A 21,848-nucleotide genomic window follows, 5' to 3' on the forward strand; every position below is an offset into this window, starting at 1 on the left:
CAAAACCAAAATTATATTTTTAAAAAAGATAGTATATCCTGATCATACAGAGTTTATCCTAGGGCTAAAAAAATCACTTAAAGTTGAAGATCAATATAACTCATATTAACAGAATATGAAAGGATAAAAATCATTTATATAGGTAGTGGAAAATCATTTAACAAAATCCAATATCCATTTATAATATAAATAAATAAATAAATAAATAAATAAATCTAGGTAAATTATGAATCATAGGGAACATGACTGGTTCAAGGTACATCCTCAATCTGATTAACAGATTTACAAAAAGGACCTTATTGCTAACATTACATTTTTTTTATTTCCCCCTACACTGAAAAACAGGAAAAATGCCTCATCTGTTACCACATGTATTCAACATTTTACTGGCGGCCCTAAGCCATTACAATATAGTGAGAAAAAGAAATAAAAAGAATAAAGGCTGAAAAGGAAAACTCCCTTTTTGCCGATGACATAATTTTTTGTTTAAAAACTTCAGTGAACCTACAAAACAATTGCTAGTGCTAATAAGGAAATCAGATTAATTTCTAAGTATTTTATTTTGAGGGGGTGTTATTTTCCAATTGTTTGGTGGTAGCATATAAAAATAGTTTAATTTTGTGTATTGACTTTGTATTGTACAACCTTGATAAAGATGTCCAAAATCTGCACAATGAAAATTACAAAACATTGCTAAGAGAAACTGAAGGGCTACAAAAATTCACAAACCATGTTTATAAATTGGAAGATTCAATAATATTCTTAAAGTGGCAATTTCCCTGAAACACATCTATAGATCCCATGCAATCCCAGTCCAAATTCCAGCAGGCTTTTTTATAGAAAGCATAAGATGATTGTAAAATGCACACACAAAGTCAATCGGCTTAAAATAGCTGTGATTTTTTTTTAAAGAAAAAGCTAAAGAACTTACACTATCCAATTTCAAAACTTACTAAAAACCTACAGTATCAAGGCAAAGGTCCTGGCAAATCATTATACTGGGTGAAGGAAGCTGCACACACACTCAAGTATATATTATATGTTCCCATTTATATAAGCTTCTAGAAAATGCTACCTATTCTATGCTACACACAGCAGATCAGCACAGGAAGCAGTAGGGAGGAGCGGGCGAGAGCAGGGTGGATACTGAAGGGAACAGAAGAAGGAAAAGGTTCAGTTACCTTGTTTCCAGTAACTGTTTCAAACTTGTACACGTTTGTCAGAACTCATCAAATTATACAGCTGTACGATACACATCATACGTTTTGCACAGTTCAATGAATATAAACTATATATCTCTGTAAAGTTGTAAGAAGGAAAAACAATTTGGTAAACTTTTGTATTTGCACGTTAAAAATAAGGGAACTGCGGGACTCCCTTACACTCCTTCAATGGGCATCCGCCAGGGTTTCACTGCGGATCCACGGCCTTCACCGCCAAGCGAGCTTTCCACCAAGCCCAGAGCCCAAACCGTCCGCTTCCCGGCCAAGGGTTTTAGGGCCACACTCAGGAAACAGCTCCTATTCCAGGACACACTGACCTCAAGGCTGAAGGCGGAGGCCACCTAATGACGTTTAAGGTTTGCCGAAAACAACACGCCCCTTTCAAAGGATAGCAGAAAGAGTCAGGGTGTTGGAAGTTAAATTCCCTCCACTGTGACCTTCCACGCTCCCAACCCTCCTCCTTCGCCCTACAAACACTGGCTTCTTTCCCACCTCCCGGCCGTCAAATCTAGCCGGTCTTCCCTCCCGCCGGGTTTTCCCGCTCGGTCCTCCTCGCCACGTGCTCCCCTGCCCCGCCCCGCCCCGCTGCAGCCCAGCCCCCGCTGCAGCCCAGCCCCCGCTGCGGCCCCAACCGCGGCCCCGGCTCCAGCCCCCGCTCCAGCCCCTACAATGGCTCCAGCCCCTACAGTGGCTCCAGCCCCGGCCGCAGCCCCAACCCATTTTCCGCGCGAATTCTCCCGAAGACTGGAGCGGATCAGGGAGGCGGAGCCGAGGAGGCCCTAGCTCCGCCCAAATGTCGCAGCCTCTTCTTCCCGCGGCCTCTCAGGAGCAGCCCCCCGCCCCTGCCCCAGTCCGCGTCCTTCTCTCACCCGACTCCCGGGACAGGACGCCTCAGCTGGCGCTCAGGTGGCGGGAAGGTCGGCACCGCCGCCGCCCTGCGAGCCTCCAACGGGCCTGTAGGGGCAGAGCGGCAGGGTGAATTCGCCGGGCTCTCGCGGAAGGACGAGCGCGCTGGGTCGCCGGGCAACGAGCCGCCCTCTCTCCTCCGCCCCCGCCCTCTGCCCTCTGCCCAGCCCGGCGGATCTTGCTCCCGAGAGCCTGGGACTCCGAGCTCAAACCCGGGCTGAGCGGCCTCCCTTCTCCCGGCGGCGTGAAGACCCTGCTCCCAAAGAACCATCGGGACTGAAGTTCGCTAGATCGGCTTTTGCCCAGCTTAACCAACTGCTTTCTTGACACTCTTGTTCCTCCTATATTTAAACGAATAATGCGGGACCACGATATTTAAAGCTTTCCTTACAAAAAATATTTATGTCTGCATTATATTTACGGGTGGGGGATTTTTTCATGCTTTCCACCTGGAACCGAACTCATCCAGAGAATCTTAAAATCAAAGGCAAGAGATTCAGGAGAGTTCCTATTAAAATACCGGGATTGACCTTATTCAGAGTTTCTAGATGTCTAAGGCAAGAAAGGTTACACTAAGCAATAATTGGCATTAACTATTAAAGTGGAATATACACTCTATGACCCAGCAATTCCACTCCCAAAAGAAATGCATTCACAAGTGCACCAAGAAACATGTACAGCAACATTCATAGCAGTTTAATTCACAACAGCTAAAAACTAATAACCTAAATGTCCATCAAAAGTAAGGTGCATAAATTGTGGTATAAGGTGCAACAGTATGCATTAAGGAAATGAATAAACTTCTCCATGCATAACAACATAGAATATCACAAATATGATGCTGAACTATGAAGACAGACACCAGGGAGAATGTACTATACCATTCCGTTCACATGAAGTTTGAAACTCAACTCAGCAAAAGGTTTAGTGCTTGTGGATATGTGCTCAGGCAATATACTACAAATAAACACAAGAAAGTAATAACCATAAGAGTTAAAATAGTCATCTTGGGAGGGGAGAAAGTGCTGGTGAGTAGGGGGCCAGTACAGAAGTCTTGGGGTGCTAGGCTGTTCTAGTTTTTACCCTTGGTAATGGCTGCTTGAGTTTTTTCTTTGTGATAAACCATTATTCCATTTTGTTCATTTTCCCATATTATATTTCACCAAAAGGACAAAAAAAGAAAAAGAAAAGAAAAACCAGTTAGATGAAATAGTGAGATGATAGTTCTTTGCTCAGTGCCTCACACTTAGCAGGCCCTCAAATGTTTATTCTATTACCTCTATTCTCTACCAAACTCTTTCTCTCTCCAAACGCTCAGGCAACTAATAAATGAGATCAGGAATGTGAAAGATAAAACCACCTTCTCAAAGAGGTCCCAGATGCCAGAAGTTCAAGATAAAAGAATGGTCTGTACTGCCCCTGGTGCTGGGCCTCAAAGCAGCCCAGCTGTGGAGCTGGGTGTTCCCAGGTGTTCTCCGGCCTCCCTGAGAGAAGCTCCTGCTCTAGAGGCACAAGACCAGGGGGTCACACCTAGCTTTGTCAGTTGGGCAAGTTGCTTCCCTGTCCGTGTTTTTGTAACCTCATTTGTGAAACAGAGATAATACTCTTACCTCAAAGGTGTGTTGCTTTGCACCTTAATATAGAGTTCAAAAGTGCTCGAGTGCCCACAAGATGAGAAGCATCCTATAGAGGAAAACCTGCCATCCCTGAGGTTCATGGCAACCACATCACATCCCACTCTCTTGTGGGTGCTCCACTAGAGCAGCTCCACTCTAAGCATGGGAGTAACCCCTTCAGACAATAAGTAAGTTACTTTTCTGTGCTAATTAATATAATGTGCAAATAGCCGAAGTGCTTAGGAAGTGACACATCTACTTGGTCTTGGGACCGTCTACGGCACAAAAAAAACATGCAGGCCATGTTCCTAAACTGGAAAAATGTAAGCATTAGTGTAACCTTGTAATTTGTCTATCATATAGGCAGGAAACAACTTAAATGGTAAATAAATGGTGTTCATTAATATTTTGTATAATTAAAATTGTAACTAGCCTTGATTGGAAAGCCCAGTTGGAGCTCAGTATGTAGTGCACCAAAAGGTTGCAGGTTCCATTCTCGGTCAGGGCACATACCTAGGTGGCGGATTCGATGTTTTTCTCTGACACTGATGTTTCTCTCTCTTCCCTACTCCCTCTCTTCCACTCTCTCTAAAAATAAATAAATAAAATCTTTTTAAAAAATAAATAAATTCCAACTGAATGAAAGATTTTGCTGTGCTTAAGAGTAGCATATGTAGAAAGATTTATAAGCATTAACCAATAAAGGCAGAAATTATAAATAAAGATATTAATGGGTATTTTTAAAAACATCTATGCATTTAAAAATAAAATTATAATGCAAATGAAAGCCTGGTATAAAACTTACAACATTTATGGCAGGCATAAATTAATATTCTTTGAATAAGAAATAGACAAGCAGTCAAAGTTTTTAACTGACTAAGAAAGACATGAAAGGCAGTTCCCAAAGGAAGTATTTATGGCCAATAGAAATATAAAAATATTCGACTTCAGTAGTAATCTCAGAAATGCAAATTAACACAATGGCATGCAATTTTGCCAATCAAATCAGAAGGTCAGTAATAGAATACGTGAATGGGAGTGAAGAAATAGGATCACTATAGAGTTCTGTTGCCATTTTGCTAGATGCCATGTAGTAAAATGTCTCAAAAGCCTTAAACATGTGCATATCTTTTGTCCTAGAAATTCCACTTTTGTCAACTTTTTCTAATCATAGAGGCATGCAAATTTAACCATAATGATATTGAAGCATTGTTTTAATCATTGAAAGGCAAGAATCTTGTCTTAAATTTAGTATCTTCAGTATCCAGTACAATGCCTGGCCCATGGAAAGTGCTCACTAATGGACAAACCTAAATAATATCAGTGATGTAGCATCCACCAAGACTGCGTTGTTGCCAGAGCACAGACTCATCATTACAGAGATGTGAAGCCAAAGATGCTCAGGCCTTAGGGATGTACATGAACATTTCCCATGAGCCCCTGGATCACTGGACCTACTTCAGTGTCTGGTTATGTTAATATAATTCGCCACTAGCAAAAGTCTCAGTCTGTGATTTATAGCAAAGATCAGTTAATCAAAGGTTGAAAAAATAACTTGGACACTATCAATATTTGGTTTTGACATAAATTACTTTACCAGTGAAATCAAATGCAAATTAGCAAATTAAAATGTTGAATAGAAAGCAAATATACTCAGAGTTTGCTCCCCCTGCTAGACCCAAAGGCAGCCTGGCCTGCAGAAAGCAGCCACCACAGAAACCGGGGAGCCTTCACGGCTGCACCCCAATATAGTTATGGGGAAGAAGCAGAGCCTTTTGGTGAGTTACAGTATGAGCATGACACTGGAAAGCATCGAAGACATCGTATGTCACTTCCATGAGTCTTTGTTCCTCTCCTCGTCAGTTAGGTCCTCATAGGAAACAGATGGCATGGTCAAAAGGTTTAACAGGGTGGTATGGTGGGGGCATAGAGAACTGAGAGAACTGAGAGAACTATTTACCTGGGTATAGGTTGGGCTAAGGAGAACTAACATTCAAGGTCCAGCAACAACAGGAAGGTATTGCCACCCTTGATCTGAAGGGGTTAGAGTGAAAAGGAGGTGTTAGCAAAGCCTGGAGAGAGCTGAAGCTGGGAGGAGGGACCAACTGACAGAAGCTGTAGGCTCAGAGAGACAAGAAAGGACAAAGCTACAGTGATGTGGGGAGAAGGCAGGAGGAACAGATACAGCTACTCCTCTATTCTTCTGGCCTCCATTCTCGCACCATTGTTCCACATTGGCCAAACCCAGCTGGAAGTCCATAGAGATTAGACCCTGGAGCAAAGAACAACAGGGCAGAGGAAGGGGCTCAGAAGCATAACAGAGAATAACCAGCAAAGCCCACTACCCCAAGTTGCCTGTATTGCTTTAACCCCTAGAAACTAATGCATTGAGACAACTTGCCTGCCTTAAGGGCCTCTCCTGGCCTTGCTTACCCCCAGCCTGCTTATACTATTTTCCCCATTGTACCCTAATCAACATATGCCAGACTTCCCCTGGCCCCTAAAATCCAATGTGATTCTAACATTTGAGACTATGGAGTTCAGGAAAGAACCCCTGGGATGTCAGCCTTCGCCCTTCCTAGGGTGCCTCAGAAGTCTGGCTACCTGGCATGGTCTCAGGATTTTTAAGGTAAGAAAAAATAGCAAATAGCAAGCAGTGAGCAGAAAGAAAACTCTGTGAATAAAAGTCTCCATCTGAAAAGAAAAGATACAAATAACACTAACAAGCCAGGTCCAAAACAAGTATATCTGGCTGAGAAGTAAGGGTTTATTTTTCTTGGAGGTAGTGGCTGGTGGTTACAATTTACACTTTCAAAAGGATTTGCTTAGGTGTTCCTCAAGTATGGTAATGCACTAGAGATTCTGTTGAGTTTGAGGTCAGAACCATTCTTTTCTAGAGGTAGACATGTTAGACTGTTGGATGTGCTTTGTAGCCTAAACATTGAGCTTAGAGAACCAATGCCCGGTTTATCCTTAGAAAAACTAACAGCTCTCCCTAAGTAAGCTGTAAAAACAGAAGCTGCATTTAGCCAGAGATTGCCTGCTGCCTGTGACTTCTGCGTGCCGGTCCACTTCCCCAGAAGCACCTCCCCCCAATACTGATCCATGGAAAACTAATAAGCTTTGAAGATGTGTTGTTTTTCTGTTCTCCAGTGAAGGAAACAGTTTTTTTATCCACCTGGTTCTCATTACTAAGTAAAGCAGAATTCAAAAACCTATCAGGGCCTTGTACACAGAAACGTCTTAGCCCATTGAAGTCCTGAAATTTCTGGATCCTTGTTTATTGAGCCCAGAGATTCACCCCAAAACTCCAGCTCTTCCAAGCCTCCTAATGCAGTTGGAGGCATTAATCAATTCTTGAGTCTTCTCTTCACCTCAGCAAATGGATCTATATCTGGAGAAACCCTTTTGTGTGTTCAGGTAGCATATTGCTAGTATTAATTAAGCCTCGGCATCCCACTAAGCCTTTTTCTACGTGCAACACAATATTTAGGGTCTTTAATATTTGAAGGATCCACCATAAACACAGTATGCCTGTTTTATTCAGATGGACTTAGACTCCCAGGAAGAAACTTTTTTTTAGGTAGTCTATACTAAATAATTCTAAAAGACAGCAACTAAAGCTCCCTTGAGGTAATGTCTTAGGTTTTGAGGATTTCAGAATGTGACTTAAGTGATACTTCTCCAAATGAGTCCTAAGTGGTTTCTTCTAACTCTGTCCTTCAGAAAGGGGTCTGAAGAAGAAGGGAGAAGTATCTGGGTAAATCAGGAGTCCTTAATTCTCATACCAGTGTTCCCCAAGTTCAGGTGCTGGGGGCGGAATGGCCTCCCAGAAGCCCAGAGCACTTCTTTCACCGCCCCTACAGGGGTGCTTCCTGCACCCAGGCCCCAGGTGTTGCCTGACTGAGGTCGCCAGAGCCAGGGAGATAGCACAGGTCCACCTAGGCTGCCTAGGTCCAGAGGAACATCTATGGGGCTCTGGGAACACACGTGCTCCTGGAGTCTGACTTCCCTCCTCTTACCCAGTGATCCAGGAAGGGCAATTTGTCTTGCTGCAGTGTGAGGATTCCCCGTTGCCTAGGGAGCAGGAGGAAAGGGACCTCTCAGGAACCTTGAGCCTCCTCCCCCAGAAGGTCCTTAACCTGTGCCTGATAAGGTATCCTCATCCTCTTCAGGTGACACTTTCCTCTCGAAATCTAGGATTTGCCCCGCCCTGGGGCAGCTCCGCCAGTCCTGTCGGGGAGACTGGGAGGGGATTCTTGGCAGGGTCTCAACGGATGCTGAGAGGCCCTCGGCCAGGCTAGACACCAGGAGCTCACTCCCCACACGGGAGCTCCCCTTTCCTCGAGGTCTGTAGTCAGGAGGGACCAGGATTTCCAGGGAGCCACGCTGGTGACCAAGTGCAGAACACCTGTAAAGTGGAGGGGGCAGGGGGCCTAGATTGCACAGCAGCAGTACCTGCCACTACGGGTCCAGAATTCTACACCACCCAGGCTCCCAGAGTACTGTGAAGGCTCTTTATTTTTGTTACCATTTAGTGCATTTGCTCTGCACACAATTAGTGTGAGGTAGGTACTAATATACCCCTTTTAAAGCTGAGAAAACAGATGCTCAGAGAGAGCAAGTCTCGGATGAGGGTATGGATTAGAATCCAGGTGGGATTCCAAATCCCATGCTCTTAAACATAAATCCTGTTGTCCTTGTTGACTGCATGAATGAGCCAGGTTGGGGCATGTGTAATGAGAGAGACCCTCAGCCTCAGAGAAGAAGCAGCCAGCCCTGCCCAGGGGAGTGTGCCCAGCTCTGTGCCTCCTATTAGCTTTTGCCTGGGCTTGGAAATTGGAAAGCGGGCACTCTCGCTCACTCTCTCTCTCCTGCTTGCTATATTTGGAGATGCTGGAAAGGGAAAAAGGGAAAGGCTTTTGCCCAAAATGTACCATGAAACATAGACCACAAAACTAGAGCAACAGGGAGGGAACTCTTCTTGGTGCCTGTTCTCTCAGACTCTTCTACCCCTCCTGGAGAGACACTTTGCCACTCCCAGTGCTGAGTCACCCCTTCATCCCCATCACCAAACTTCCTAGATTCACACAGGTCCTGGTTCCCCTGGGTGGGGTCATCAGGCTTCACTGTCAAGCCAGCCACTCCAGGCTTTGTTCCTGTAACTCACAATGACCATGACCGGAACTGGGAGTCCAAGCTCCTCATTTGGAAAAGAAGGGAACAGAGGCCCAAAGAATCTTCCCAGGTTCTCCAGAAAATTCAAGTCGGTTGGAGCACAGCCAAGCTCCCCACCTCTCCAACACCCTGTCCACTTCTCCTCATATCCTCTCTAGCCCTGGCTTCCTCTGTCTCCCATCTCTTGAGACAATGCCCAATTTATTCTCATTCCAGCACCTGCAGGAGTTTTAGAAGCTTCTGTCCCAATGTAAACTGACTTTCAACCTGAGCACTACGCACTTTATTTATTGAAACCACTTCTTTTGGAGGGGCATGAGGGGAGGGTCACAAGGAGGTCAGAGGAGGTCAGCGATTCACAATGGAAGGTATTTGGCAGGAGGAGGCTGGTGGGGTGAGGAGTGAGATCCACCCAGCTGACTGTATCATTGAAAGCATTTGAAAAAAACAAACAAACCAGCCTATACCAGATCTACTAGAACCTAAGTCTACACAGCGGTCAGCCTGGACCAGAGTTCTGAATCCCTCTCCCAGGCCATGGATTCCCAGGCCACAGCGACCAGGGTTGGTGTGGGGAGCAACCACGGGAGGACGGCATTATCTAAGAGAACGGAGTCTGTGGCAGCGGCACCTGAACTCTGGCAGAGCGGCACACTGTCAGTGCTGATGAGGGGTGGGGAACGGCACATCGAGGACACCAGATGTGGCCAGGGCACGGTGCTGCCAGGCGGCTTCCCGAGTGACAGCAGCCCAGAAAAAAGGAGGCGCACATATTTCCTCTCTCAGGGACTCCCACACATGCTTTCATGGCAAATAAAACTTCAGGAGGACAAGTTGACAGGAAGAGTCTCTAGTTAATACCTTGCAACAAAAAGGCAATGAGAGTTTGGGTGGTCCTTTAAGAAAATCACTACATCACACAGGTAAGGTGTGTGGAATAAAATATTGGGGATCCTAAAGACACAGAGGCAATTAAAGTAAATGCCTGATGATTTCAACCTTGCTGCCATGCCAGGGCGTACCGAGAACCCAGAGGCCAGAAGGACAATTTGCACCCACAAACTACCCCCAGCCCGTGCCCCAGGTGCCCCCCAGCTTCGGAGTGGGGAGGCAGCACACCCCACCCTGGAAGCACAACCCCAGACTAAGAGTTCTGCTGCACAGCTCTTCCGTCTGAGTGCATGGGCTCGGCTCCATTTGTTTGCCAACTTAAACGTATTATTTAAACACAGACATTTCTTTTACAGCACCAAGTAAAACATTTTGCTTGATGGAAAATTGATGGGGTTTCTCCAACTTTTAACTTTTAATCAATATCTGCTGTTGAAAGATGCGGCTGCTGCCTTTTCACAGTAAGGGGAGGCTGGGGGAGTGAAATATTTGCCTTGGGCCACATGTTGATGCCCTTAGGCGAGCAAAGGGGCCCTGACTTTGCCAAGTCCTGATACCAGTGTAAGGTGGGGGGGGGGTTCCGATTTGATCGTGTCACCCTGATGATTTTGCTTAAAATCAATAATGGATGCCAGGGGAACAGCCATGCCCAGTGGGCTTGGAAACCCAGGGGTCCCAGGACTCTGAGACCTTGGCCATTCTGCCAGAAGCACCAGTCACTCCATTTCTTTATTCTTCTGTTGGTCAGTTCATTACAAAGCCCACTGGGCTGAGACACATCTCTGATTGTACACTCACCTGGAGACTTTAGAGTGGGTGGATATGGTTTCTAGACTTCAGCATCCTTTCCCACCTGACACCAGCCTGTCCAATGTCTCACCTGGGGTAGTTGGTTCACTGATTGAGTCAGCAAATCTTTATTGAAAGTCCACTGTGCTCCAGGCTTTGCTCTGGCAGCAGGGACCACTGTGGTCCCCACCCTCAGAGAGCTTCTAGCCCAGCAAGGAAGACAAATAAAATGAGAAAGACACAATGGAGTTTGCTTTAGGGCAGTGATAAGAGCCTGGCAGGAATCTGGAGCAAGTACGGACCTAAAAAGAGACGAGCTCATTTGGTCAGGAAGATCTGCAAAGTCCTCTCTACAGACAGGGAGGGAACCTGTGCTGGACTTGCCACCACAGAAAATGCTCCAAGTTGGCAGCTGCATTTCTTCCTTTGATCCGTTTATAATAGGCAACCAGGCCTGTAGCTTACAGAATATGGTCAAAGTTCCCGCAAATCTTACGAAGTAACCCGGCAAAAGGGAGTGCTGACACAGAGGCTTCTGCCTAGTGCTCCTGTTTAGAAGCAAACTTACCATGTGAGCTAGGTACTGGTTTTGCTCTGTGGCCAACAGGACAAGAAACACGAAACAACTTCAAACAACTGCACAATTCGTTAAAGTTAAAACAAAACTTTCTTCTGATGTTAGTCTGGGATAGCTCCTGAAGTCCCAGAAGCCACTCTGAACAGTATCCTGGAATCAAATTTTAATTTTAAATAATGAATGTAACCACCTTCCAGCGTTTCTAATAAATTAGTCTTCTGTCAGTTCAAAGAACAATTTTAAAATTAGGTGAGAATCAGAAAGCCAATACAATGAAAAACAGCCTGGCTAGAATGCATCTTTACCTCTTTTTCTGTATGTTGGATATGATTTATTTTTATTGTTACAAAAGCTTTGTTAAACAGAACTATTTAAATTTGAGGGTAATCACATTTGAATAGCCAAAGTTAAACTATCAGGTCTTTCAAGAGGCCGTGGGAAAGCTCCTCAGGTGTGTTGCCGGGGAAGGAGTGGATGGGAAGGGGGTGGTCAGCGCCTAGGCAGACTGTTCAGGATGGATTTAAATTTAAGCTGGCCTCCTCAAGGCAACAGATGGCATTCGTTGAGTTATCTGTGCCCTCAGTTTCCATCACAGCTTCACATCAGCGCGCGTTTCTCTGTGGAGAGGAGTCGAGGTTCCGACCTACCCTGGCCCAGGCTTCCAGTCTCCCAGCTCTCTGCCACCCTTCACCCCACCCCATGAAGCAATTGGGGGGGGGGGGAACGCCGGAATCTCAAAGGGCCTCGCCCCAGTCTGTGACACACAGTAGGTCTCAGCTACTCTAGACCCTTTCTGCTCTCAGGCCTAAAATTTGTTGCGTTTTTCCCTAATTTTCCAACTCTGTGTCTAAGCGTACATTTCCATTCCCTCCCCTAGGGCCCCAACCCCAGCGGTTTTCAAGTAGCCGGAGGAAGTATGGGCCCTAATGAGAAAAGATGGGGCTCCAGGGACGCACAGTGGGGGTGCGGAGAGACTAGCTGGAGCCCGGCACTTCCTCGAGCTCGCCCTGACCGATGTGAGTAAAGCAGTCGGTAACCTGGGGAGCACAGCTAGCTGGCGACGCTCGAGGGCTGCAAGGACCCAGGTCTGGACAGGGGAGCCCTGTCCACTGCCCCGACATCGCGCGAGAGAGGTCCTGGCTCTCTGCGGGGACCCAAGTGACACTCACCCCTTCCTTCCACGGCTAGAGATTGCGCAGGAGAGCACGTCGCCCTTCCCAGTCTTTCTCATTTGAATACATGAAAATGCAAGTTGATTTTGGCAAGGTGATGCTCTTTCACGGCCAGAGGGACGGTTTATCGCCCAAGGGTGAGGCCGGGAGAGGCGAGCAGCTCCGGCTCCGATATCCGGCAGCCCGCGAGCCAGCCCGGCGCCCCGGGCAGCTCCAGGAGCAGTAGGGAAAGGGGCAAACCCAGCGGCAGAGTTGGAACTAAAATGTTGCATTGAACTTTCCAGTTATGTGCCTTACACGTGGATATGTGTTGGTTCACACACACTAGCACCGGCCAGGGTGAGGCCGGGGACCTCATCCTTCTCCGCGTGGAACCGCAAGGCAGGGCCGGTTAGGTGGTCTCCGGGTCCCTACCCATTGGGGGTCCGGCGCCTTGTGAGTTGTGAATTAATTTCCTAATTAATTACTTCGTGATGGAAGGCCAGAGAAAGGCAAGTATGAGGAAAGAAAGAAAAGGTGGGGGAGGAGAGGCAGCGAAGGAATGAAGGAGCAGGAACTCGGAGCTTCCCTCAGGGCCCTGCCCCTCACACTGGTCCCCGTTGCAGTCGTACGCGAAAGCCCGGGCCGCTGCGCCTCTCGAGGGTGTGGGCGGGAGGCTGAAGACGGCGTGGGGTCCGCCCTCCCGCCAGGCCCGGGCCCCGTCCCAGGCCCGGCACGCGCCTCGGTTCACGTAGGCCTGGAACACGCAAGAGCAAATAGTTGCTTGCAGCGTCCCAGGCCGACGGCCCTGGGTAGTCCTAGACCGACCCCGGATCCCAGTGCCGGCTGGCTTTAACCCGCGTGAGGACTGGTCTTAGTTTCATTGCGTCTGATTCACCCCGAAGGCGAAGTTTTTAAGCTTCTTAACTGGGTGGCGAGTGCAGGCCTGCGGAGGGGCTCGGACCAACCTGCACGGAGCGTGGCTGGGCCCACGGCAGCCGAGACCTGGCCACAAACGCCGTCGGGGGCAGAGTCGGCGGGGAGAGGGGACAGGCTGGAAGCACCCGAGGAAAAAGTCCTCGAAAGGCTCCAGGGGCCACCGCAAAGCCCCACCGGCCTCGGGTCCTGCTTTCTGCCCAGCCTGGTGTCCAGCTAAAAGGGAAAGACCCCGGCGCCGCCCCCAGGCAGCCGGCGGGACCCCGGGCGCACGCCTGCGGCCTTCCGCCAGCCTCCTGCCGTCGTCACCCTCCGCTTCTCCCTCCCCGGCGACCATCTGCGGAAGCGGCTCCTAGCCAGGTAATGCTGGAAAAGGGACGCGGAGGTGGCAGCGGTCCGCCCCCCGGACCGCGGGCTACCCGCTCGCACGCGGAGACCACCCGGGGAGCCGACCCCGAGGGCGTAGAAGGCGCGGCTTCCGGGAAGGCGGAGCCGCTCGCCCCCGGGCACCAGAGCCCCGCGCACCCCACCGCCCTGACCGCTCCGGGGTGTCTGCCTGGGCTGCCCCAGGCTCGCGCAGACCCGTTCTCGCCCTGACGACTTTGGCTTGGAACTCCCCAGGAGCTGCCACGTGGCTGCCCTCGTGGCTCCCCAAGGCTGAAAACAGGTCCAGTTCCCGGGAGAACGCGGCACAGTCTCCTGCGAAGCGTACAGACAGGGCCTATTTGGGAAAAAGAGGTTGGAAAGCAACCAGCTGCAGCGGCGAGGCTTGCCGCCTGGCTGCCGACTGGCCAGCAACCGGGAGGCAGCGGCTTTGCTTTCTTTTTTTACTTATTGTTTATTTTCCAAACCAAAGACCCAGCATGGCCCAGGTGATTCGCTTTTTAAACCTCGAGGAAATGACTAGCTGACATCTGGGTACACTAAACCTTCACCTCCTAAATTTGTTCAGTATCTTGGAATGCCGCCACTGAGATGGAGACAGACTGGGGGCTAGCCGAACTGCCACCTTTCCTTCTAGGCCTTGAGCAGTCACTCATCTGTGTGAACCAAAATATCTGGCCGAGGAGGCACGCGAGTTTGCAGCCTCCCGCGGTGAAGCTCACTAGCCGGCGGACCGATTCAGGGTTCCCACCCCACGACAGGAGGCGCTGTGATCCCTGTAATTCTGTGACCGCGGGCCTCGAAACTGCCAAGCTGGATCACCGCTCGGCTCTAAAGCTGGCCGAGTTCACGGTTTACTGCCTTGGGCTTTGAGGAAACTCTGGAGAAACTTCGCTTTGGCTATCCCGCTATGAGCGGGGGGGGGGGGGGGGGGCGGTATTGATTTTTAATAAACACCCCCCCGGGTTTATTGACTTTTTCTTTTCTTTTTTTTTTTTTTTGAGATGAGGCCCTAGCAGGGTTGGAAAATGGGATAAGAGGAAAAATACCTGATTCTTTTCATTGAACCCCTTTAAGGTGACACTGGTGTTTTTCCTCCCTGTTAAAGCACCAGCTTCTTGTGCACCATAAAAGCTTTACTAAGTTGTCACTACCCATTGAAAAATACCCTAGTCATGTTCGAGGTTGTTGGAGAGGCAAAAGGGCGTTGGAGTATCAAGGCGGAATGAACAAGGAAGCTAATTAGCGCCCGCACCCACCCGGCTCATAGCGGAAGCAAAGCATCCGTGTTCTTTACAAATTCAACTAAGGTCCGGCAGTTGATGGGAAATATGTGCAGACCCACACATTTACAGACACATTCACACAAACCGATGGGGCGGACTTGCGGTTACGGGGGCAGGCTGCATTTAGAGAGGGCTCCTGCGCTTAGGTTTTCCGGGTGGGTTTAATTTCACTCTCGCTGCTTTCCTTACAATGTGACGTCTTCCCCCCTTTTTGTAAAAAAAAAAAAAATGAATTGTAACCCAATGCTTTTATCTTTTTTAAATTTCCTTAACTGCGCATCTTCACCCTCTTCTGCTCCCCTGCTGATTTAAGAGATTTGTTTGGTTCAAAGATTAAACCTGATTCTGTTGCCAGATTTCAAGGAAGAAAGATTTAAAAGAACAAAGGGGTAGAGGGGAGTAGGGAAGGTACCTGTTTGGAAGGCAAATTAAAACATATTTCTCAAAATGAGACTAATAACATTTTTAAAACTTTGCCAAACAAGAATTTTGTGGACTTTTAGTCATTTTAGAAAGATTTTATTGCTACTTAAAGAAACCTAGTGATTCTACAGAGGGTACGACACACTCAGAAACACACAGGGTCACAGGAGAAACACACACGGTCAAAAACACACTCACGCAACCTATCACCAACTCAGTGCCTATCACCCAGTCACTCTGGCTGGTACTCCTCAGGACCTGGCAGTCCACTACCCAGAGCTTCACAGGAGCCGAGAGACTTTGCTTGGGAGAGAGCTTCCCATCGATGTCCGGGACCGATAGGAACTTAACCAGCACCTGGTGTCCTAGCCCGGCCCCTCCAAGCCGGAGATAGGACCAGACGGCGCCGAAGACCACTGCTGACTTCGGTTTGGCACCTGTCTAGCAGAGCAGTTGCATTCCGGTACCAGCGCCCAGGCTCTCCCAGCTAACGCGCTAATTTAGGGAGATGTCCCCTCCCCCTGACCTTTCCCTATCAGAAACCGGACAGCCGCCTCCAGCTCATTCCCCGAGACTGCGAAGAGGGGGGTGGGAGGAGGAGGAGCTGGGCAGAGGGAGGACGGCCCGACTCAGGTCCGCCTGCCCTATCACAGAGACATCTGTTCTCAGTTTCTTCCTCTTTATGATTGCTACAGATGACAAGGGGAGTAGAGCGGACCGAGGCGGAAAAAAAAAGTTTTGTCATAAAGGTATAAAACGGTGCTATGACTCACCTGCTCTTAGCCGCAGGTACGGGTTTCGTGGCAGCGTCTCCGCTCTGCTAGCCAGGGCCGGGATCGGCCTAACGTCACTCTGCTCGGCTGACTCAGATGGCCGAGTTTCTAGTGAAGGGGCAGAAGTGGGGCTTTTTCCTTTTTCACGCCTGAAGTCCGGAGGGGCGGGAGGTGGGTGTCTGTATTCTCCCGTCTCCCGGAGTTGGTCAAGAATCAGGAGAGTGGGGGCTGGAAGCGGGCAGAAGAGCAGGAAGGGCACAGGGCGAGGTGCTGCCCGGGCATCCAAAGGACGGCAGGTCCCCCGGGGGAGAGACCCTGGGCCATTCAGTCGGCACTTCCCCGGGAGCCGGGGCTCCAACGGCACCGCCCCCAGCCCTTCTCCGGCTGAGCGGGTCTCGTCGCGGATCCTCGCTAGCTCGCCCGCCCCGCCCAGTTTTCTTTTTTCCGCTTCCAAAGGGGGTTACACCCCACCCCCACCCCACTTCCCTCTTCCCCCAGCCTCCCGGCTTAAACCAATTACGCTGCTTTGCAAACAAAGTGAGGGCCGGGTTTGGGGGAGGGGGCTCGGCGGGAGGGGGCTCAGGGGGCGCGCGCTGCTGCGGCGCCGCCGCTGGGCGGGAGGCGCGGCGGCAGTACTGGCGGGCGGCCGCCTCGCAGGTGCACCTCAGGCTTTGTAGGTGCGAGCGTCTTTGTGCGGCGGACAAATGGGGAGAGGACGAGGAGGTGGGCACTCGAGCGACGTAAGATCCACATCAGCTCAACTGCACCCGTCTCACAGAGGCCGCCCGCTCACTTCCCGCGGAGGCGCTCCCGGGCGCCGCGCTCCGCGGCCGCCTCCTGCCCCCGCCCGCCGCGCCGCCGCCGCCGCCGCCACCGCGCACGCCGCGCCCCGCAGCGCCTGGCTTCCTCCTCGCTAAGGTGGCGTTGGGCCGGCGCGGGCGCTCGGGTGACTGTGGCCGCTCCGCTTCCTGCCCCCCCGCCCCGCGCCGCGCGGCCGCCCGTCGCTTTGCACTGGGCTGTACGGTTGCATCGGGCACGGTGGCTCCAGGATGTTAGGAACTGTGAAGATGGAAGGGCATGAGAGCAGCGACTGGAACAGCTACTACGCGGACACACAGGAGGTGAGAGACGGGCAGCAGGCGGGACGCCCCGGGGACCGGTGCAGGGGGAGGCCGGGCCAGGCGGACGCCGGGCAGGTCGGAGGGTCCGCGGGATGGGGGCGCCTTCTCCGTGCCACCGCTGCCCGCCCACCTGGTGTGGCCGGGGCCTGGCCTTGGCCGGGCCTCGGAGCCGGAGCCGGTGCCCCGCGAGGGAGGCCGGGACCCGGCACTCGGCGCTCAGAGCGGGCGAAAGGATTTCAGGATATTCTGGGCGCTGAAGGCACGCGCTCTGGGAAGCACTAGCCTTTTCCTTCAGAAAGCCGGAGCTGGGCCCGAGGTGCCGTGGGTTGTTGGGCGGGCGCAGGCACGAGTTGGAAGCCACCTGAGAAAGCCAGAGATTGCCTACAAAGGCGACCTCTTTCTCCCGCGGGTAAATTCGCAGATATCTTCTGATGAAAAGGCGCTGCCGCTGAGTTGAAAACCCTAATAAGGAACAGACTCCGAAATTTTATAAAACTTCTTCAAAAGCCCTGTTTGGGGAGGTGTGCTCCTTCTCATTTTTCTCTAGAACCGCTGGGTGGCGCTGGTGCGAGCTGACTTTTCCTCCAGCGCTGCGAGTGGAGAACCACCTATTTCTCTTCATTGTCCCCATGGTAGCACGTTAATGTAGTTTATTTTACAATGTGCACAAAGGGATTGAGAGGAAAATCAGGTACAGGCAGGACCACCACCAATAAATTTCTCTTGAAACAGCTGGCGATTACCCCCCAAAAGTTTACCATTATTGAACATGCTTATTGAAACTGCCTTGGACGATCTTAGGGAGAGCAAAAGAACAAACGGTGAAAAATAGTTTAAGACTTGGACGGAAAAATGTGGAATCGGGAAATATTTTCATGTCAATTTATTTAGATTTGTAAATTTATATTTCACAAATTTACCTCGAGTTCATCTGCATACCATAGCTGAGTGTATGCCTAGTTAAATCTGTTCACCTTTTGTTTTAAAATGAAGTCATATTTTCTGATAAGTTCAAGGATAACATTATTTTTATTAATTATTAGAGAAGTAGCTTTTATATTTCTAGCCTCTATGTTTTTAACATATCTAGTGCATTCCAAAATTGCTATTGATTAGGCTTTTCTCCTACTGGTGATTTTAAAAGGAATTTGCAACTCTTCCCCAGGTTTAATTTAGGTGCAGTCATCTTCACCCAGTCGTCAGTTGAAGCCCTCTATGGAAAAAGAACTTACTTACAGGTTTAAAGCTCAGCATTGGGAAGTAGATAATAAGTAGACTTTGATTTTGGAATTTTAAAGTATTTGAGACTATTAGCCAGGGTTTGAAATGATCAGCAGCAACATAATCCATATGTGGAGGTAAAAAAAAGACCCGATTATTTCAACAAATTGTGTCACAACATTTTCAAACATTAGGGGCCTGGAAATACATAATTACATTAGTGGAAGTTTTCGCTTAAAGAGTTACACATGTAAAGTCATAGTCAAGTTAAATGTTTGTAGTACATGGATATTATTACGCAACCTTTCCTGCCCCTTTTCCTGTTGTAGGTCTATTTTTAACTTTTTGCCAAAACTTATTTAACCTCTGAGTTTCTAACCATCTTAACATTATAGTTGCTACAGGTAGATGGAAAATATTACTTCTGAATATAATAACAAAAAAAGCACCATTTGTCAAGAACTGCTAAGACAGTAAAGCCAGTTGTTGGGAAATGGATGGTCATATGGCCATGAATGCTTTACTGTGTGAAGGAGAGTTTAATTAGTAGCTACCCTGCAGATCTGAATCTGCAGATATGTGGTCAGCTAGCCTGTCAGGTTTGGGTGAGACGAGTGCCCTGTTGTCCGCCCCAGGGGCTGAGTGGCCAAAATTACCGTTAAGGTGGAGTGAATTACCAGAGGGTCAAAGATTAATTCCGCTTTTGGAGTTTTAACTTCTTTTAACCAAAGGGGCACTTAGTTTGCAGAGGAAGTCCGGGGTGGAGGCTGGGAGGGGGGACCCTAGAAGCCAGCCCCTGAGTCTGGCCTTGTAAGGCGATTACACATCTTCCTGGGAGAACATTTTCTGTGAGTGCTTGTCTTTCATGCCTGCCACGCTAGGATTCTTCCCTGCGGTGCGAGACATCTCTTTGCTGGGTCTGGGGAGGTTGCCTGACCGTTTGCCCTGGGTAGGGGGTACTATGCTTTACAGAACTGCTCTCCTCTCATCTTGGGGTTCGCACACTGTTAAGCCTGCCTTTGGGGCCTCTTCACTCGCTTTCTCCACTCCAGGCCTACACCTCGGTCCCGGTCAGCAACATGAACTCGGGCTTGAGCTCCATGAATTCCATGAACACCTACATGACCATGAACACCATGACCACGAGTGGCAACATGACCCCAGCTTCATTCAACATGTCATACGCAAACCCGGGCCTGGGTGCTGGCCTGAGCCCAGGCACTGTGGCAGGCATGCCTGGGGGCTCCGCGGGCGCCATGAACAGCATGACAGCGGCGGGAGTGACAGCCATGGGGACGACGCTGAGCCCTGGCGGCATGGGTGCCATGGGCGCGCAGCCTGCGGCCTCTATGAATGGCCTGGGCCCCTACGCCGCGGCCATGAACCCCTGCATGAGCCCCATGGCATATGCGCCGTCTAATCTGGGCCGCAGCCGGGCTGGGGGCAGTGGCGACGCCAAGACTTTCAAGCGCAGCTACCCGCATGCCAAGCCGCCCTACTCTTACATCTCGCTCATCACCATGGCCATCCAGCAGGCCCCCAGCAAGATGCTGACGCTGAGCGAGATCTACCAGTGGATCATGGACCTCTTTCCCTATTACCGGCAGAACCAGCAGCGTTGGCAGAACTCCATCCGCCACTCGCTCTCCTTCAACGACTGCTTCGTCAAAGTGGCCCGCTCCCCCGACAAGCCGGGCAAGGGTTCCTACTGGACGCTGCACCCGGACTCGGGCAACATGTTCGAAAACGGCTGTTACTTGCGCCGCCAGAAGCGCTTCAAGTGCGAGAAGCAGCCAGGGGCCGGGGGCGGGAGTGGGGCCAGTGGTGGTGCCAAGGGTGGCCCTGAGAGCCGGAAGGACCCCTCTGCCGCTGCCAATGGCAGTGGCGACTCACCCCTTCATCGGGGTGTGCACGGTAAGGCCAGCCAGCTAGAGGGCGCAGCGGCCTCGGGGCCTGCCTCCAGCCCCCAGACTCTAGACCACAGTGGGGCGACGGCGACAGGGGGCGCCGCGGAGTTGAAGACTCCAGCCTCCTCAGCTGCGCCCCCAATCAGCTCGGGGCCTGGGGCACTGGTGTCTGTGCCCCCCTCCCACCCAGTGCATGGCCTGGCACCCCACGAGTCCCAGCTACACCTGAAAGGGGACCCCCATTACTCCTTCAACCACCCCTTCTCCATCAACAACCTCATGTCCTCGGATCAGCAGCACAAGCTGGACTTCAAGGCTTATGAGCAGGCGCTTCAGTACTCACCCTACAGCGCTGCATTGCCCGCCAGCCTGCCACTGGGCAGCGCCTCCGTGGCCACCAGGAGCCCTATCGAGCCCTCAGCCCTGGAACCGGCCTACTACCAAGGTGTGTATTCCAGACCTGTCCTAAACACTTCCTAGCTCTTCTAGACTAGGGGTTGGTTTGTCGTGACCATGCTTGTAGCAGGAGAGAAGGAAAAAACCAACTGCAAATAAAACCACACACGCCAAGCCAACAACAGCGTAACAAAATCCCAACTATTTTTATTTTGTGTGTGTGTGCAGCAATCTTTTTCCCAGTGCAAAGGACTGTTACTTTGTTATTCAAATGCCTTGTGTATATTATTAGGAAAAAAAACAACCCCAAACCAACAGAATTTTTCCCTGCAAAGTCTAATGATACACAAGTGTATATATAAAATCCTTCTTCCTTATCCTTCTCCCTTTCTTTCCTCTTTCCCCTCCAGACACATTCCAGTGTGTGCAGATTTTATTTAAAAAAGAAGTATGGTCAAGCTTGTAAAGTATTTGTTTGTACTTTTTTTCCCCTCCTCACCTGACCCCCTTCCCACACGCACAGGTTTACAGGTCAATGGCAATACTCTTAACCGCAGGAACTGAAAGGCTAAAGAAACAAGTAGACACCAGGGGCTGTTAAAAATATTGAAGGACAGTACTGCTATTACACAGCAAAACATAAACAGATTATAAACATCAGAGCCATTTGTTTTTCAGCTTACATTCTAATACACTCAGATAGCAGATGTCTTAAAAATACATATATATTACGTACTGACATTTATGCACATGCTCAAACATGTAGACATCCTCCATGTATTTACGTAACACATAGAGGTAATAGGTAGGTGGTACACATGCTACATTTTCAAGAGTTGCCTGACCAAAAGTTACAGACACCCCTTCCTTGTCCACACACAGAGAGCCCTGAGAATCAATTCCTCAAGAATTGCCTTTCTCAGTAACTCTGCTCTTTGCTTTGCAGAGTGCCATGGTCATGTCATTCTGAGGTCACATAACATGTATAAAATTAGTGTCTATGTATCTATACCATTGAAAAAATATTTTTTCTCCAGAAAAAAAAAAGAATACAATGTTGGAGAAGAGAT

The 21,848-nt window shown here is 49.6% G+C and overlaps 2 protein-coding genes across 3 annotated transcripts in view; one reads left to right on the forward strand and one right to left on the reverse strand.

Moving 5' to 3' along the window:
* LOC118501288 overlaps window positions 1–16,252 on the reverse strand; it is a 164,732-nt gene extending 148,480 nt beyond the window's left edge. Inside the window, exon 1 of one of the 2 annotated variants that reach the window (XM_036029030.1) lies at window positions 4,259–4,308. The gene's annotated coding sequence lies outside the window, so the exon portion shown is untranslated. Of the gene's footprint in view, window positions 1–4,258; window positions 4,309–16,133 lie in introns of those variants that run through there. The other variant, XM_036029032.1, reaches the window with a different exon arrangement.
* Window positions 16,253–17,004: 752 nt separating this feature from the next.
* FOXA1 (forkhead box A1) lies at window positions 17,005–21,814 on the forward strand. Its single transcript, XM_028507054.2, has 2 exons — window positions 17,005–17,254; window positions 19,528–21,814. Exons 1-2 carry the CDS (start codon window positions 17,183–17,185, stop codon window positions 20,860–20,862), a joined length of 1,407 nt encoding a protein of 468 aa, XP_028362855.1. The 5' UTR covers window positions 17,005–17,182; the 3' UTR covers window positions 20,863–21,814.
* The last annotated feature ends 34 nt before the right edge of the window (window positions 21,815–21,848 follow it).

Source organism: Phyllostomus discolor, chromosome 1 (assembly GCF_004126475.2).
Source record: "Phyllostomus discolor isolate MPI-MPIP mPhyDis1 chromosome 1, mPhyDis1.pri.v3, whole genome shotgun sequence".
Lineage (NCBI taxonomy): Eukaryota > Metazoa > Chordata > Mammalia > Chiroptera > Phyllostomidae > Phyllostomus > Phyllostomus discolor.